The sequence below is a fragment of the Podarcis tiliguerta genome (genome assembly GCF_965153285.1).
Source record: "Podarcis tiliguerta genome assembly, chromosome: 7".
NCBI lineage: Eukaryota > Metazoa > Chordata > Lepidosauria > Squamata > Lacertidae > Podarcis > Podarcis tiliguerta.
The window spans coordinates 38,327,240-38,346,176 of NC_139540.1; the positions used below are offsets into that span (position 1 = coordinate 38,327,240).

The 18,937-nt window shown below is 37.1% G+C and overlaps 1 protein-coding gene across 3 annotated transcripts in view; it reads left to right on the plus strand.

Moving 5' to 3' along the window:
- RB1CC1 (RB1 inducible coiled-coil 1) overlaps positions 1–18,937 on the plus strand; it is a 45,819-nt gene that overhangs the window by 15,483 nt on the left and 11,399 nt on the right. For all 3 annotated transcript variants that reach the window (XM_083450896.1, XM_083450898.1, XM_083450897.1), the window contains exons 9-18: positions 2,917–3,101; positions 3,771–3,957; positions 4,070–4,151; positions 4,897–4,958; positions 5,594–5,697; positions 6,466–6,592; positions 8,675–10,581; positions 16,886–17,039; positions 17,867–17,975; positions 18,074–18,314. In XM_083450896.1, the coding sequence (XP_083307022.1) occupies positions 2,917–3,101; positions 3,771–3,957; positions 4,070–4,151; positions 4,897–4,958; positions 5,594–5,697; positions 6,466–6,592; positions 8,675–10,581; positions 16,886–17,039; positions 17,867–17,975; positions 18,074–18,314 (3,158 nt within the window). The remainder of the gene's footprint in view (positions 1–2,916; positions 3,102–3,770; positions 3,958–4,069; positions 4,152–4,896; positions 4,959–5,593; positions 5,698–6,465; positions 6,593–8,674; positions 10,582–16,885; positions 17,040–17,866; positions 17,976–18,073; positions 18,315–18,937) is intronic.

Consider the following 18,937-nt stretch of genomic DNA (forward strand, 5'->3'; position numbering starts at 1 on the left):
ATTACAAAAAGGCTGTTGCATGGTAGCTTTTCGAGGCAACGTATAAAGCTTCTGTTGAAAGTATTGCTCTGGCTGCCGATTTGCTACTGAGTTACATTCAAATTCTTATTACTGGTGTAAAAAGCCTTTACAGTTCTGGACAAGGGTGTATGAGAAGTCACCTCTTATACAGTTATACACCACCTATACAGTTCTGGACAAGGGTATATGAGAAGTCACCTCTTCCTCCTGTTTCCTAGTCACTGAGATTTGTCAATAAAGATCTGTTGCTGGTGCCATGTGCCCCTGCTGTAAAGCATGCTGTGGCGCCAGTTCTCTGCATTTCTCTTTCTTGGAAGTGAAGCAGGCTCCAGCACTGTTGCTATTATTTATTTTTTTATTGCGTGCCCTTCACCCTAAGGTCCCAGGGCAGGTTACAGTATTACAGCACAATTGGGATTCGAGTTTCTCGCTCCCATAACCCTCACCTCTTTTGCTCCTGCAGCAACTGTAATTAATTGCTTGATTTAAGCTACCTGATTTTACTCTTTGAATAAACATTTCTCTGTCACAGTGACCCTGAGCCACATAGGTTTATTGTGAGAGGAGGGTGTGTTGAAGCTGCTGCCTCAAAGCAGAGAGAACGATTGGCTGTGAACTGGATTGGATCCTGTTTGTGGAACTGGGATCCATTAATAATGCTGACAATATTATTTTAATTTTCCACGTAGCTGTGTGAATTGTGCATGACATAGAGTGAAAATAAAAATAAGCTCTTGATTTTATAAATAAATTCATCCATTAGATTTTCATCAATATGGTCAGTAGGTGGCATTGCATAATAAGGCTACTTCCGCTCAACTCCTAAATCAAATGTAAAGCTATAGAGATGTTTGTGCTACTTACTTTCATTTGTGACTTTCATTTGGTTGTTTTTATTTCAATAATGCATATATCACATCTTTTATCCGAAAATGCCTTTCAGGTGGCATACATAAAAATTAAATGCAATATTGAAATAAACCTAAAAGTCATGAAACAAAAATATAGGAAAATTGAGAGGAATAAACTATTCAGCCAGTTAAAAGTACAGCAATTTAAAATCCCTGGGCAAATAAAAAGGTAATAAAAGCAAATAAAAAGGTTGAAGCCTGTCACTAGAAAGAATACAGTGTTGATTGTTTGCTTTTCTTTAAAATCTTCGTATTATGAATATAAAAAGCTATATTTTATTCAAAATCCAGCCATTTCTATATGTAGAATACAATGCCTTTTCCCATATTTATGTAGAGACATCTGAAGTTCTGAAGGATTCAAACGATCAGCTGGTTATGTGCTAGCAATCCTGCCATTGACAGCTGTGTCCACAGCTGACACACTCTGTGTGTAGCTTTCAACAGCCACTATTTGTGTTAATTGAAATCACTATGTGGGACATAATTCTTGAAGACAAATATTCAGCTTCACCTCATAAGTATAAAATGATTTCATATGGAGTTCCACATGTTTACTAGCTGGCAACTCCCAATTGATGGTGCAATGTTTTCCTTAAACATTTCATTACTGCCCGCTTCACTACCTTTTGGCACTAAAAGAAGACAATCATATTTTCCTTAGTTTTTAATGGACAGTCTTATTCTTGTTGCTTTTATTGTTTTGTGGTTTAAAATTTTTATTGTTGGCTACCTTGGAAGCTAACCACGGATTATTATTATTTTTAAAAAAGCTACTGCATGTAAATAAGATGCAGAATTTTTGTAGTTTGCAATTTCATTATAAAGCTGTGTCTACAATCTTGTACATGCTCACCTGGGACTACCATTGAACTCAATGGGGCTTATTTCTGAGTAGGCATAAGATTGCCCTGTAGCAGAAGTAAAAACATAACTGAAACTCTTTTAGTAATAATTCACTAAAATGGAGCAAGGTCCTTGAAACAGTAGGAAAAATATGTTTTAAAATTAGCAGTTTGCGTGACAGAACAGTATGGTTTGTTAGTCTTGTTGACAGATGTTCTATTTTAATGTCATGCAGTTATATAAGTAGGTTTTAACAAATGAGGTTTTTTACTCTAGGCCAGTAATTAAGTTATGGTTTGCAGAAGATGTGCCCATTTTGCATGGAGTACTAAATGATCTGAATAGTGTTCTTGTCCTTGGTTTGTGTATATGAAGCTGGCGCAGAACATTTGACAAGATAATAAATAAATATGTATTAATTTCCATTTTTATACCACCCACCATCATATCAGTGTCACAGCATGGGTTACAAATGAAACATCAGGCTCATAGAAATAGAGAATTGTAGAGTTGGAAGGGATCCCAAGGGTCATCTAGTTCAACCCCCTGCAATGCAGGGATCTCAACAAAAGCAACCATGACTGATGGCCATCCAACCTCTGCTTAAAAGCCTCCAAGGAAAGAGAGTCCACCACTTTCCGAGGGGATCTGTTCCACTGTCGAACAGCTTTTACCAGCAGAAAGTTTAGTCGGAATCTCCTTTCTTGTAACTTGAAGCCATTGGTTCGAGTCCTACCTTGTCTATTGAATTGTGTTTCTTTATAAAACTGCACAATGTCTTGTTTTAAATGTAACAGCTCAAATAACTAACACTGTTTAGCTTGGTTTTGGGATAGGCATGGATCTGGGCTATCAGGGAGCATTAAGATGTATTATAATTAAGTGATTATGTGCTGTGAAGACCAGGCATCATCATCATCATCATCATCATTTATTTTTACCCCGCCCATCTGGCTGGGTTTCCCCAGCCACTTTGGGTGGCTTCCAACAAAATATTAAAATACAATAGTCTATTAAACATTAAAAGCTTCCCTAAACAGGGCTGCCTTCAGGTGTCTTCTAAAAAGGCAGTGTTTTTGTCCTGCTTTTGTTTTCATATCTTGCCACAACAATGAATTTTAAACCTGTTTTCTTATAGGGATTTTTGGCTAATCAGAAGAGAGCAGAGAACTTGAAAGATCCTTCTGTATTACCCGATTTGTGCTTGAGTCATGCAAATCAATTGATGATTATGTTAACTAACCACCGGAAACTTTTAGATATTAAACAGAAATGTACTACTGCCAAACAAGAACTTGCAAATAATCTACAAGTCCGGCTGAAGTAAGTGATGCTGCTGCAGTGCTATATGCTCCTCAACCATGTTTTGTTTTGTTGTCACCAGATTGTCATGCATGCAAAACTATTAAAATTATGTTTTTATGCAGGGATGGGAAACCTCCACTTCATAATTGTCAGTAACTAAATGGCCTGCTATGTCAAGCAGAAAGATCTGTTAGCACCAATCTAAGTACTAGGTGCTAAGATTGGAGATATCTATAAAGTTTGCTCATCTCTTTTTGGGTGGGGTGGGGGCTTGCTTTTAGTCTTGTGCAAGAAAGATATTTAGTTCATATCCGACAGTCAAACCTGAATTTAGATTTAATTTTGTTAATGTGACTTATTGGGACAGTTCTGGGATCTTGAACTTGGTACGCGATGCATAAATCAACTGTATGAGAATCTTGTGTTTTGTTTTTGTATTTTTACCATGCCATTGAAGCTTGACCAATATGCCGTATAAGCAAATATAGATAGATTTGTAGAGCTGGTTTTTGGCATTCTGTATTATATTCTGGTTTTTGGTAGAAAATGAACAGAGAACTTCTCTTTTGTTTTCAAATGAGCAAATTGATACAATTCTGGAAACAAGTTCTGGTAGAAGCATCCAGTGGAGAAATTTTATTGCTGTTAACAATTCAGTATGCTACAGTGAAACTTTGTATTCCATAGGTGGTGCTGCTTTGTAATGCTTCATGCTGACCAGGATGGAGAGAAACTTCAAGCGTTGCTTCGTCTCGTAACAGAGCTGCTAGAAAGAGTGAAGATTGTAGAAAAGCTTAGTAATGTCCCTCAGATGTACTGCTTGGCTGTTGTTGAAGTTGTAAGGAGAAAGATGTTTGTAAAACACTACAGGGAGGTAAGCAACTTGAGTACAAAATCTAGATCTCAGATTGAAGACTTGAGGAGGGAACATGACTGTGTGTGTGTGTGTGTGTATGTTTAATATAAATATGTATTTTTTCTTATAGTGGGCTGCTGCTTTAATAAAAGATGGGAAACATCTTTATGATGCAGAAAAGGCCAAAAGGGAATCTTTTGGAAAGTTATTTAGTAAGTATTTTCTCTCTCTCTCACTCTCATTCTTAAACCTGTAATATTGATATATACACCACTTTTATCTCTGAGTAATAATTAGGTCATACATTGTGGCTACCATGTAAAGGCTATTTTAAATTGCAGCATTTTGTGACTGTTTCCGTATGTTGAACTAGTTGTGTGCAGATAAAAACTAGATCATTGCAGGGGGGGGGGGAGCTTTTGAAAACCACCACCATCCCTTCTCTTTCCTGTCTTCTCTTTTTCTTTATTGCTGTAGGCCAGGTGTGAGGAACCTGTGGTCCTCCATCTGTGGCTGAACTACAGCTTGCATCACTTTTGGTCATGCTTGCTGGGACAGATGGAAATTGTAGTTTAGCAACATCTGGAGGGCCAAAGATTCTTCACAGCTGCCCTTGGACCTTCTCTCCCACCCCTCACCTGAATTATACAATGAAATAACCTTTTATGTAAAAGTTGAAAAAAGGAGATCTATAGGTATACATGGAAAAAATAAAATGAAATTGCCCCTGTTAAATTTGCACAAATAACTTGCAGTGTAGTTCTATATTGTTCCTCTTAATAGAGTCCTGAGAAAGAACTGTTAAGAAATGCACTGGGTTCATCCCCCCCCAAAAAAAATCCTCCCCATTTTTGTTGTTGTTTGTTTTGTTGTGTGTACACACACACATAGAGACATACATATACACATACACACACATATGTGAATAAATTAAGTAATATTTATTTCTCTGAACAGGGAAATCTTTTCTAAGAAATCGTTTGTTCAGGGGACTTGATGCCTGGCCCCCATCCTTTTGTGTGAGTACACCATGCTTTTTATTTTTAATGTAGACTTTTGGCTTTCCCCAAACACTTTGAGCAATTAGTATAATTTGAATTTAGAAGGAAGTGTGTAGCTACTTTTTGTATTAACTAGCTTGTGAAGAAGGGGGTATTTAGATTCTTGGTGGCATAGAATGATTACTCTGCCTCTTGATTTAATACTATACTTGCCCTAGAATAATTGCTCTGGTAGCATAGATTAGTGATCTCCAGTGTAACCATTTATCTGTATATTTTCATTTAAAAGTGTAGACAAATACTTCAGGCTTATAAATAGTCTTCTGTCTGAGGCACAGAAGAAACAACCAGGTTGGGAAGCTTATCAAACATTGAATACTATTTTCTTAGAAATATCTGGTCATTTGTTTAACAAATTTATTTGTGGACAAGCTACTTTTGTAGATTTGTTTACAAGCCTCAGATGTTCCTACTTTCAGCTGCAGCTGTTTTAGTGATCAGGAGACATTCAAGCTCCCTGCACAGTCTTTCAGCTGATAAATGGAAATTAAAATATATCTAAATGGTCTTTATTTATAGGCTTAAAAAAATATCTCAGTTGTTGAATTTATTTTGCTATTTATCATGTTCTCATTGATTTGTTTTACATACAGACCCGAAAACCTCGCAGGTTTGATGGTGAACTTCCTGATATCTCATTATCCGATCTGCAATTTTTGCAGTCCTTTTGTCCTTCAGAAGTCCAACCATTACTCAGGTAAAATGAGTTCCTAAGCATGTGGGCAAGCAGAAAATAGATTGGGATCTACTGCTAGATCTCTGGGCAATTTGTAGTAGATTGGCAGTGGTTCCCATAACAATAAGCTAGTAAAATTGTAGTAAGGTGGCTCAGAGAAAAAAATAATATCTGCCTTAGCTAGCCTTGCTTTATAGTATTCATTTATTTCCTTTGGCCAGGTATTTGTATGGTTTGGTGACCTAGTTTTAGAGGCTGTTAGAATCCCTGATCTTTAGCAATTAGGGTTCAAACTGAACACTTTTGTGGCAGCAGGACTTTTCATGATAGCACAGGATTGCCCTCCTTTGAATAACTGGTAAGACAGAGACAGTTGTGAACTTTTAAACATCTTTAAAATGTCTGCCCATGCTTTTGGGACTCTTGGCTCTTGATTTTTATGTATATTTTTGTTTTGTGCATGGTTTGGTTTTATCTGTGATAATACAGTTGTGTTTTGTCATTTTTAACTTAGAGTTTGTAAATTTTGTTGAATATTGTGTTGTTTTATGTAAATCATAGAATCATAGAACTGTAGAATTGGAAGGGATCACGAGGGTCATCTAGTCCAAACCCCTTGCAATGTTTGCCCAACGTGGGACTCAAACCCACGACCGCTAAACTACTTAAAGATTTTGAATATGCTAAGTGGTATATTTTTATATATAAATATTCTTAAATGCAGTTAACACTTGTAATCTGTTAATATCTGTTTAATGTAATCTGTGTTAATTACTCTGTATTTTTAAGGGTTCCTATACTTTGTGATTTCGAACCTCTCCACCAGCATGTACTTGCTCTACATAATCTGGTCAAAGCAGCACAAAGTTTGGATGAAATGTCACAGACCATTACAGATCTGCTGAATGAACAAAAGGTACCATTGTATTATATGTGTGACTTTATATATGGGTAGATTGTTGAATGCCAATCCTAAACACAATTACATAGAAATTAACTAAGTTGTGAAGTGAATCGGTGAGGAATATTTCTGAGAAACAAGAACAAGAAAAAGTGAACAAGAACAAAAAAAAGTTGCTTCTCACATCCTCGGCCTTTCCTGAGAGTACTCAAACTTTCAGTAGATCTTTCTTGTGGAGTGTCTCTTCTCTCTACAAGAAGGCAAACTGCCTGCAGTTGGCAGCTTATTGTCCATACTTTATATAATATCGCAATCAACTGCCCTAAAATTTTTGATTGAGAAACTAGGAGAGTTCGATCCTTTGAATCTTAGCATTTTGCTAAACAGACCTTTTTAAATGCTTTCCTATTTTTTTGTAAAGTTAACACAACTTATTGGACATACTGGAACAGTCAGCTAAAAGTTGCTTTCCCTAACCTCCAAAGATATTTTGTGGTGCTTAAATGTTGGGTTTCTGAAGTACCTAGGACCTCTTATTCTTAACATTTATTTGAAGTAACATACTTAATCACAAAACGTTTCAGGTTTAAACATAGTTAAGTGTCAGTTATGTATTTCTGAAAGCATCTGTTGCAAATCCGTGAGCTTGTCACCTCATCAGGGGTCCGTCCTTTGATTGTATATTACACCACCCTTCTTAGAAAGGTAACATATGGAGAGACTTAAATCAAGGAGAAAATTTGTAAAATATTTATCTTGGTGTTCTTTTTCAGTGCATTGTTATAGGGGCTGCTTCTGTTCATATTTCTGCTTCTCAGGATATTTTTTTTTCTTGGGAATTTACTATTGATATTAATTGGAAAGCATTTTGCTACAAGCCTAAATTAGGCTTGCATGGCTAATACTGGAAATATTTTTCTTTAAAATACTAATTGAATGGAAAGAAAATGTGATACTGAAGCAGAATCCACTAGTTATAGTGTGCTTTTTCTGAACTCAGTCTTTGCACCTTGTTTTGTCAACACAGCATAAAAGCTGAATAAACAATTAATTTAAGGAGATACAGCTTGAAAGAAACTAAGGTAGAAATTACAGAGAGTGATCATGGCTAGATTTCATTCATATCTTTGTGTTATGTGATTCACTTATTAAATAAAATTGTACTTCCATAAATGCATAAATTACTGGGCAAATCCCAGTAATTCAGAGTAATGTAATTTACCATCTGACAAGTATTTCAGGACCTCTATCATACACTAATTATAACCAGTTTGCTACATAATGTTCTAGCACAGGAGCAGGCAACCTTTGTTGTGGGTTGCATGCTGGTGGTCGATAGAGCCAGAGACAAAAATGTTCTAAATTAACTGATTCAGAATAAAGGCCGCCCTGCCACAAATAGCATTATGGCTACCTCAGATTAGAATTCCTAGTCTTCTACAAGTGTACTCAGAAGTAAACCCCACTGGTTTTGATGTTAGTTCTCAATACATATAAAAACATTTGTTTTTAGTGCAACAAGCATATAGTTTCCAGGCCCTTTTTATAAAGGAAGTAAAAATAATTCCCATTTTACTTCGGCATACTATGCACACACATACACACAGAACTAGAGCATAAGCATACCAATTTATTTTTGGACAGCTTGGAAGGGGGGTTATTTTCTCCAAAGCATGCAAGCAGGAAAAAAGTTGTTTAAAAATTCCTTTATGTTTTATCAGATAAAATACTGTCCGTTTCAAATATTCTGAAATGATATAAAAGTGGAGGGGGCGGGGGGGAGAGAGAAATTAAACTAGGAACAAATGAATGAAACAGAATGAAAGGAACTCTGATGGGATGCAAGAATGAGGCAGCTTCAGAAGGTGCATCAAATGAGATTGGGGTACTGATTTGCTGGTGTGCCCTGGATTAACCATGGTTTTCCTTTCTGCTACCTATAGCTGCCAGTACGATGTCATAAGGTTTTATGAATTCCTCCTTCTCTAATGTGAAATCCTGCCACATGTATGGAGCCCACTCGAGGCCTATCTTAGGAATTGTTTACGTTTATGGAATGATAGTATTTTAACTCTGGCCTGTGTTTTATACTTTTAGGCTTCCAACAGTCAAGCCTCACCACAGTCTGTCACTACACCAAGGATGGAAAGTACAACAATTGCTACCTCTCCTAGAACTCCACCACCGCTCAGTCTTCATGGTCCTTTGTGCCCTCCTGTGTGCCCCCCAGGTCCTTTAGAAGAATTGTCTCCAGACAGTATTGATGCTCATACATTTGACTTTGAAACGATTGCCCATCCAAGCATTGAACAAGCCCTTAAGCAAGGGTCATTAGACTTGGACTCACTGGCAGAAAGTCCAGAATCTGATTTTATGTCAGCTGTTAATGAGTTCATAATAGAAGAAAACCTAACGTCACCGAATGTGATAAGTGATCCTCAAAGTCCAGAAATGATGGTGGAATCTCTCTATTCCTCAGTCATCAATGCAATTGACAGCAGGCGGATGCAAGACACAAATATACGTGCAAAAGCGGAAGCTTTAGAAAATTCTGCTATAAATGTTTATATGGAAAAATGTAGAGATGTTGCCGAGGAATCTCGGTTAAATTTAATAAACATAAAAGAAGACCTTTGTCATTTTAGAACATTTGTAGAAAAAGAACAATGTGACCTTTCCAGTTCTTTAAAATGTACTTCAATAGAAATAAAGAATATTATAGAAAAAGTAAAATTTTCTCTTGAAAAAACGCTAAAAGATAAACACCAGAAAGAGCTGCAGTTGGTAAAAACTGAATATGAAAGCAAAATGAATACTTTAGTTGAAGATGGTGAAGAGAACAAAAAAAAGATCACAAAATTAAAAGGTGATTTAAAAGGTCTTGAAGATGTTTTGCATGATAAAGATAATGAATTTGCAATAGTAAAGAATGAAAAGGAAGCAGTTGTGTTTTTACAAAATGAAAAGGAGCAAAAATTGCTTGAATTGGAAAGTCAAATGAAGAATCAGAGTTGTGAAATTAAAGAACTGAGAGAGTCACGTGAAAGGGTGATGGAGAGTTTGAAAAAACTTCATACTGAAAACGATGAAAAAATGCAGCTTCTGAGAGCAGAACTTCAGACTTTGGAGCAAGATCACTTAAAGGAACTGGAATCCAATCTGCAGGAAAGACATACACAAGAATTTGATGAACTAATGGCTAAACACAATGATTGCTTAGAGGAGTTGAAAAAGGAGAATAAACTCCGACTTGAACAAATGCAAGAAACTCATGCTGCAAATGTCCATGAGAAAGAACAACAGATTGAGGAATTAAAGGTCAAGGTTTCTGAACTGTCTGACTTAAGATGCAAATTAGAGGTTGAACTTGCACTGAAAGAGGCAGAAACAGATGAAATGAAAATACTTTTAGAAGAAAACAAAACCCAACAGCAAGATAATCTAAAAAGTCTTATTGACAAGGAAACTGAAATGTTAAGAAAACAGATTGATAATTTGAACCATGTAATACAAATTAATAATGATGAATATCAGGTGGGTCTAGCAGAGCTAAGAACTTTAATGACAATTGAGAAAGATCAGTGCATTTCAGAATTAATTGATAGGCATGAAGAAGAAACAAATTTGCTTAGAACTGAATTAAGTAAAGTAACTTCTTTGCACCAACAAGCTCTTGAAGCAGAAAAAAGATTGGAAGAACAAATAACAGGGTTGCAAGGTAAGCTAGAATTGGAAGTCAGTGCCCTAGAAAAGCAAAAAGAAGAAAATTTGGTATTGTGTGAACAGCAAAAGAAATATGAAGCCACTATCAGTAAGTTTGCAGAAGAAAAAGAGCTACTATTAACTAATCATGAACAGGACAGGAAACTGCTTGTTCAAAAGCTCAACTGTGAAAAAGAAGATGCAGTCCGAAATGCCCTTAAAGAATTTGAATTGCAAAGGGAAGCTGTTGAAAAAGAACTTTTGGGGAAAATCCAGCAACTAGAGATGCAAGTTAATCAGAGGTACTGTATGAATTAAGTTGCCCTCTAATGCTTGAAATAAAATAAACCAACAGTGCTTAATATAATTTGTAGTCAGTTGAGTAAGTGCAGTCTCAAACTATAGAAGGTTTTCTCTATTCTTGGATTAATGGTTCCTGCTCTTGCTCAGATGCATCTTGTCTCCTTAGATATCTTTATCCTTTCCCCTCGTTCAAACCAGTCCCTAATTCCATCATTACATGACTTATGCTCAGGAGCACGTAGTTCTTTTTCTATTGAACTTCTGTATTCTAGCTAGTAAGTATACATTGTGATTGCAAAAATGCTGAGCTTTTCTGCTTCTTTTTAGATAGTTCAAGCTCCTGAGTTGAGGACTTCATTCAAACCTCCTTTTCACATCTTCCTGTTGGGTGTAGATTTTTTCTTTTTCTTTTTCATCTTCCAATGGATAGGTGGACCTAAATCAATCAAGCACCCCATGAAATTGGTGTCCCTATGTTAAACACAAGCTGTGTGTAAGAAAGAATTTAAAAATTACCTTTCCCCTAGGGTGAAAAGTTGCTGGATAGGAGAAGCACCTTCACACAATCTTGCAGCATTAATCAAGCACAATGTGCATTATTTTAAAACTGTCACATCTAAATTCAAAATTCTTTTTTATTGATAGGGCAGAATCCCTCATTTTTCTAGTAAAGGAATCTCCCCATAGTGAAAGGGAACCTTTAGATCCAGCTCATAATGTTTATTGATCATGAAGGGGAGTTTGCACTGAATGCCAGATGGAAGTGATGCATCTGTCCAAGCTGAGCAGACTGAATTCCTTAAGTGAATGATGGAAGAATATTTCTGTTTTTTAAGATCAGTCATTGACAGCATAAAGTGATATTCATAACAATGTTTCTGGCTGCGCACAAATAGCTTTAAGAGTCACTGAGTTTTACAATTGAGATTCTGGCTTTTTAAAATTTGATTTTAATGGGAAAGCAGCATGGGGGAGTTTTTAAAAATCAGTCTGGCAGTTTATCAGGGACAAAATACTACACAAAGTGCTCTTAAAATATAACTATAGGGCTGCTTAAAAACCGTGGCACTTGTTTTTGTTCCTATTCACAGGACTCATTTATTCCACAGATATCTTTTAGGAATTAGGTTTTTTAAAAAAGATTTTGAAGCTGCCCTATCCAAGAGTGAAATTGAACTTTTGATTGATGGATGGAATTTGAACACTCCACATAGGCCTGGTTCTCCCTCTCCACCCCTCTTGTTACCCATAAAAGGAGACCAAAAACTTCTGGTTTAAATTTAAACAGTATCTTCGGAACTCTTAAGAACTGTAATTTGTTTTAAACTTTGGTTAATGAAAATAAGCGAAGGTTAAACTGTGGCTTCTCAAGCTGTCATTTAAGCAAACTACCTTTATTTGAGTTTGGATGTCACAGGGAACCACTGTTATTTTAAAATGGAAAATTGTAGGGAGAGGAGAGTGTAGAAGCCCAAGCCTCAATACAGTCCATTTTTCAGCAACAAGCTGTGGTTTCTCGTTACTTCTAACAGAGCCATACAGTGAACTGTTCCTGAAGGGTTGCCATGTTAGTCAGATGGCGGACTCTGGTTCATGAAAACGAATACAACAGCAATATTAATAGTCTTTAAAGTGGCACAAAAATACGTTTGTTTACCTAAGCACAGTTCTGAGTACTGAACAGTGTTAAAATTGGAACACAAGATTCTAAGAACGTTCATAGTGTGCATAATTTGCATTCAAGGAACCCAGTAACAGACTTTTCCAGAATTAGATACCTGTTTACCAAAAGTACTTCAGGCTTCATTTCCTACCTTTTGAAGCATATAGTAGCAAAATAATAGTGGTAACCGTTTCAGCTTTTCTATAAGTAAAGTGATTAGTGGAGCAGCTGATATTTTATTTCTGGGAGGCCTGAAGTGACTTTACAAAGATCACTGGACACCACAATGTCACAACCAAAACAAAACCCAGATATTTGAAAAACATAAGATGCTGAAAATCTGGCAAATGTATTCACTTCTACAGTTCAGAAGTAGCCTGAAGTAAAATTATGTTCTAAACAGGTTCTTTGTACATATGACCTATGTTCTTTTCCTCAAATGAAATACCATGGGCCATCTTCAAATGTGATGTGATATCGAGCTAAGTATTTATGCTTGTTATAATTACTAATTTTCAGTAGTGAAGATACGTTGTTAAAAATTATGCAGTCTAATGATGTCCTATATTTATTTTATGGCTGTTACGCCATTTGTGATGGTCAATGTATATAAATTAGACATTTATGCTCATGCATTGAATACATGCAGTGCTCATGCCTGAAGGGGCATTCCTCAGGAAATTTGAAAGCACTATGTACAATTGCTTACTTGCAACTGAAAGAGCTCTTTTGTTGTTCGCTTCATTAGATAGCATATAGAAGAGCAATTACATATATGTCTGTAAGTAGTAATCAGGCTTGTTAAAATTGATTACCTAGGGTGTGGGGATGTTGAGGGTCTAAATCCAGGCATGCTGATCTTCCAACACGTGATCACTAGTAGCATGGTTATTATGTGGGCCGGGGGCGGGGGGTGGCAGCAGTGGAAGAAGGAGAAGAAGAAACAGAAGTGTATGCATAGGTGTGTGTTTTTTCCAGCCAAGTTTCTCTGGACAGAAGAATTTGCTTGCAATGAGTAAAAACATGGGCTACAAATCCAAGAAGCTGTTTTGGCTCATACAAGGGGCTTCTACTAGCTTAGTGGAAAACTCAACTGTTTTTTTCTTTAAACAGATGACCCACACAGCCGAATGCAATACCACCGACTGCATTTCAGTTTTTTATTAATGGGGGAATAGAGAGAAGGGCTTTGGAGGAAAATATTAATGAGTGAACGTGTTCACATGCGATCAGGCTATTCCTCAGACTACAAGCCGTGTGTGGCTTTATAGGTTAAGTCAGCATTGTTGTTGTTTTTTTAATTGAGCTAGGGAAACTAGTTTAAACCAAAGAAATCTATTATTCTCAATGGTCTTGGTGATCTATTTTGGAATAGTTGAGATCCTCCAAGTAGTCTTCAGAGGCAGCCACATGTACAACACCTTGTAGTTTACACACTGGATGATATTAGAGCTTGAATTACCCAGTCTTTGTCCACCAAGGAGTTCTGCCACTCACAACACTAGTGATGTGGGGTGGGTATTTTTCCATGGCAAAAAATGCTTGTTTTGTAAGTTGTTTATTAACAATGAATTGATGCCAATTGAAAATAAATATTAGACAAGCTTGGCAGTTTCATTTTTTAGCTTTGTTTATGAAATACCAAAAAAAGAAACCACACATCCACCAATGCAAAATTAGATCATATACCTAGGGCATACTTTGTTTTTGAAAATGCAGATTACCCTAATTTTCATAGAAAATCTTACAATTCAGTGGTATCTGGACAACCCACAAAACTGTGCAGCAGCCTCAGGTACTTTGTACCACAGATGTCACAGGCTGTTAAGTAAGTGGCAGATCTTACAGCACTCCAAAGCTACAAAATGTGCCGTAAGGAAAAGTGTAACCCAGTCCAGCACAGGTGGACAATGTATTCTACTCCAAAGAAAATCTCACAGGCTTCCATCCACCCCACCCAACTCATATGGACCCTGCACTCACAACCTTGACATTATTAGCCCAACAACTCTGACCTACTCAGCTAGCTAGACTTTGACTTCCTCCATCTCCATTCAAAGTATTTTCTTCCATGAGTCAATAGTTTCTTCAACATGAATAATGAAAAGTGAGTCTAAGATAGCTTTATTAATGATCAACTACTTAGTTGTTTTCAAGGTTCTTTAGCTAATACTTTATATGTACTTTATGTTGGTTTTAGTATGGATTTAAGTTTTTTCTGTTGACAATGTAAGTCTTTTTGACCGTGTAAATTAAAGTATTATGGGTTAATGAAGTAAAGGTTTTTTAAAACCACAGCAGCAGCAACAACAACAAACTAGCAATCCAAGACATTATCTACTCAAAACTTACATGCAGGTCAAGTCAGACATAATGATTTTCTTTAGGCACCCTGCATTTTTCTCTTTGTGTGGAACTTTTCACATAATGCAGTCTGGGCCATGGACTGCCACAGGAACTTTCTTCAGTGATCTTGTTAGTAGTTGAGCCAGCTTTTCCATCTAGGGTGAAATTTTATGCAGTCATCCTCTGTATAGACACAAAGTGGTGGTTGGCGGGGGGGGGGGGGGATATGAAAATGTATTGTTCTCCCTGCACATGGGCAACCCCATGCCTTTTAATCAGCAAAGAGCGAGTTCAGAGTCCAGGGGGATAGGATAGATGCAAGGGAGATTTTATTTTATATAAATCTGTATATATCTGTCTATACTTTCTTTTACTTGGGGGGGGGGGTAACTCTCTGTTCTTTTGCTCCATTCCAAGAGTACACAACTTTAGACCACTTGATGCAGGAGTAATCTGGGGTGCTTGCTAGGGATAAAGGCAATCCAAAGCTTTTGGGGCATGGTTGAGTGGAGCCAGTGCCCCCATGGCAAAGATCCTTGAGTATCTGTCTGCTCACCACTCCTCTTGGCCAGAGGAAAATATTATTTGTCCCTATCCACAAGGATGTGCACCAACAAGATCAGGGACTAACATCACCAGGAAACCCTTGGAATACTTTGCTTAGAAGGTTAAAGCACTGTGCTCTGTAGAGATAGTCCAAGGCTATTGTTGGGGACAAATAGAGGAGGAAGAGAAGAAGCCAGGCTCAGGCAACTGTTCAGGTAAAGACTAACCTATCGGCATACGTATATATAGTTGGGTGCAGGAATGCCTGGAGGAGGGGGGACAGGTGGGAATGCGGTGGGACAATACAGCTTCCAGTTTCTCTCATGTCTGCAACTGGGTGTGCTAAGCACTAGAAGCAAATAGTGGTGAGCCATTGTTTGCTTAGAGGGTCATATTAGGACTGAAAGGAGGCCAGTTCCAAGATCACTGGCAGATATTGAGTCCGTCTGACATACCTCACAGAGTTGTTATGAGGAGGGAAAGGAACTATGCATGCTGGAGGAAGGGCAGGGTTTATTTTTAACCAGGATTCCTCGTTTGAACATAATGCTAGGCTGAGATTCTTTGAAAGTAACCTTGGCAGAAGTCCTGGAATTAGGAGAAAGGGGAGGCACATGGATTTTGTTTCTTATCTGGAAATAAACACAGAGTTGCAGCCTTATTTTGTAGATTATAGAACTTGTTTTTTTAAATCAAGCTTTATTATATTCTCAGGGGATTGTGGAAGGGATTTATTGGTACCAAAGTTTTAAAAGCAAAAGTAGTACATTTTCAGTTGTTGGGGATCAAGCCAGTTTGTGAGGCATGGCCACATCAAGGCATAATGTGCTTAGTGCCAAGTTGTTTCACCATATTTAAAATTCTAAATGTAATTTTCATGAGTTGAGTTTGTTGAATTGCATGGGAATTGTGTAATACCGGACTGAAGTGTTTCCACACTATCATCTCAGTAAGCTGAGAGTTTTTACTGTGTAATTGAAATGACTTGCTTAATATGTTACTTTACAAGTAGAATAATTTAGCTGTCTTAACATATGAGAAATGAATCTTGGAGAATATTCAAGAAAGACAGTATTGGAAGCAGATCCATTTCTTACAGAGTTTTCCCCATCTCTTTATTAAAACAAGAATATACATTGTGCTCCCTATGTGGCATGTCAAGACCATCGTGTAACGTGTCTGTAGCTGGATTATTTTGCATTTGAATAATGCTGGTGGTGTACCTGATTCCCAAAGGCTCCCCTGCCTGCTATTGTCGTAGGATATATTTAGACAGCTATTAATTTCTCTGACTTTAGAGCAGCAAATTGCTTGATAGTGAATTCCATCTTTGCAATCCCATTATACTGTAATATAGGGATTAATGCAATATTAGATCGAAACCAAATTTATTGTTCCTCCTATTACCAAGATTTAGTTTCATTTTTAGGTGTTATTTTTTTACTCTCCTATCTTTCCACAAACACACCAATTATTTGCACAACATCTGAACTTTCTCCTGCAAAGTCAAGCAAAAGAAGGCGAACACACTGTGCGCTAAGAATCTTGCTGCTCTGTTTGTTAAAAAAAATAAGAAAGGCTTTTTCATACATTTATCAGGAATGTTTCCTCTTGACTAGTCAGAATTTTGAATTTCTTAACTAGGGAAACACCAGATGAAGTGATATTGTGGTTTAAGGTTTCCCTTTGTAGTTGGTTCTACCATCCTGGGCTGGTCATTTAAATTTTCAATGTTTTCCTTTTCCTAGTTCGGTTGAATCATCTGCATCAAGCTTAGTTGCAGAACTTCAAGAAAAACTTCAGGAAGAAAAAGTGAAGTTTTTGGAGCAGCTTGAAGAACATGAGAAAAGAAAAAATGAGGAAATGCAAAACATTCGAACATCACTCACTGCAGAACAGCAGGTAGACCAGGCTGTTTCAAGATTTCAGATTAGATACACTTGTGAGGATGCTTTAAAGTAACTGGGAGCTCCTTTGTTTTTCACAGCCTTCTTAGAAATTCTCATTCCTTAAAATTCCAGGACCTTTTGATGGTTTCCTTATGTCTTTAGCTTGCAAAGGGATTATTGCCTAGCATTTCAGGCTAGTACTGGTTTTCTGACGTGTCACATACAGTCACTGCTTGTTTTTATACAATCCCTGTTCATTTGAGTGGAGTTTTCAGTGGAGTCCCAAACAACTTCCATTGCATGTTTGGCAATTGTGCCACTACATCTGAAAGATGCTGGCACAAGGAGACAAATGAGCAGCTTGGAGAACATCAAAATTGGATGCATTCTGGGCTTATGCTTCTAAAAAGTAAAATCAATCAATCAGTCAATCAGTCACTATTAATTGTTATTTCCCAAAAACATTTTTACCCTGCTTAGTCAAAGAAGGCTCAAAAAGCAGCTTACAAATTTTGATGATGATAAGACAGTCCCTGCAGCTCGCAGTTTTAATGAGGTATAGCACAAAAAAGAAAAGGAACGGGGAAGGAGGTGGGGAAAGCAAGCTGGGACTGAAAAATATGAAGCAGAGCCAAAAGTTCCCAGTCTTTCAGTCTTACCTCTCTCCCTCTCCTGTACCTGATGGAATGGCTTCTGATAGATGGCTGCTGAGGGAGGAGGCCAAAGCTGGTACGTTGTAGCCTCTTCAGAGATTGAAAAGTTACAGTACCTATTTATTTTTTTCATGTCATGTATATGTACATTGTATTGCTTAAAATAATGCTGATTCTGTATTTTCAGACGACGTTTAACACTGTTCTAACAAGAGAAAAAATGAAAAAGGAGAACATAATAAATGATCTTAGTGACAAATTAAAAGCAATAATACAGCAGCAAGAAAGGGATAAGGGTAAGCATGTGCTACAAAATGTTTTGTACATGTAGTTTGAAACCAATTAATTGCTCTGAAAAATATTGAATATTACTTGTTGGCTGCCTTTTTCTCAGATCTGATTGAAAGTCTTTCTGAAGACCGAGCCTGTTTACTCGAAGAGAAGAAGAAACTTGAAGAAGAGGTTAATAAGCTGAGAAGTAGCAATTTTGTTCCACCAGCCTGTTTACCGCCTCCTTCAGAACCTCCCGGAGCTTGTGCAGCTGATTTTACAGCAGAAACTGAGCGATTAACTTCAGATACCACAGAAGAAGGAAAAATGGATTCCACACTGGAAACAAGCATGATGGCTGTAAAGTTAGTACACAAGTATCGAAATAGATATGTATCTGAATGTCAGTAGGCATTGTTTGGAATTTTTTTATTCTTATTTGAAATGTTTGAAAATGCCCCCCACTCCGCTGTCATGTGAAGCAACTCAAATCTGAGGTGAATAGGCTGTGGATGCAAGGCTTTCGGACAACCTGGAATTCTTGGGGGAATTTGTATTTATATTTTGATCTGATTTGATACATTTTTACATCTCCTCCAAGTTCTTCATGAATGGGAAAACACTAGGCAGAGAGACAGACAGAGAGAGGAGTATATAGTTTTGTGAATGACATCTTTATTTCTCAGGTTTCTTAGGTTATCAACATTCTCCTTTTACTTCCAGTTACAGTGTTTATTTTGCTGTGAGGGATAAAACACATCCATCTACATCCTGTTTGGCTTTGGCAGCAGGTGACTTTGGTGCAAAGTTGAACAGAAAACAATATTCTTTTTTAAATGCCTCAAATAATTTTCTTTATTCATAACTCTAACCCATGCACCATCCTTCTATAATTTTTGCAGGGGCCTTATATAGTGGCACCTTTTCATTTTTTTTTTGTCATATTCATGGAAGTTGTTTGCAAAAGTACATAGGAAATCATTGGACC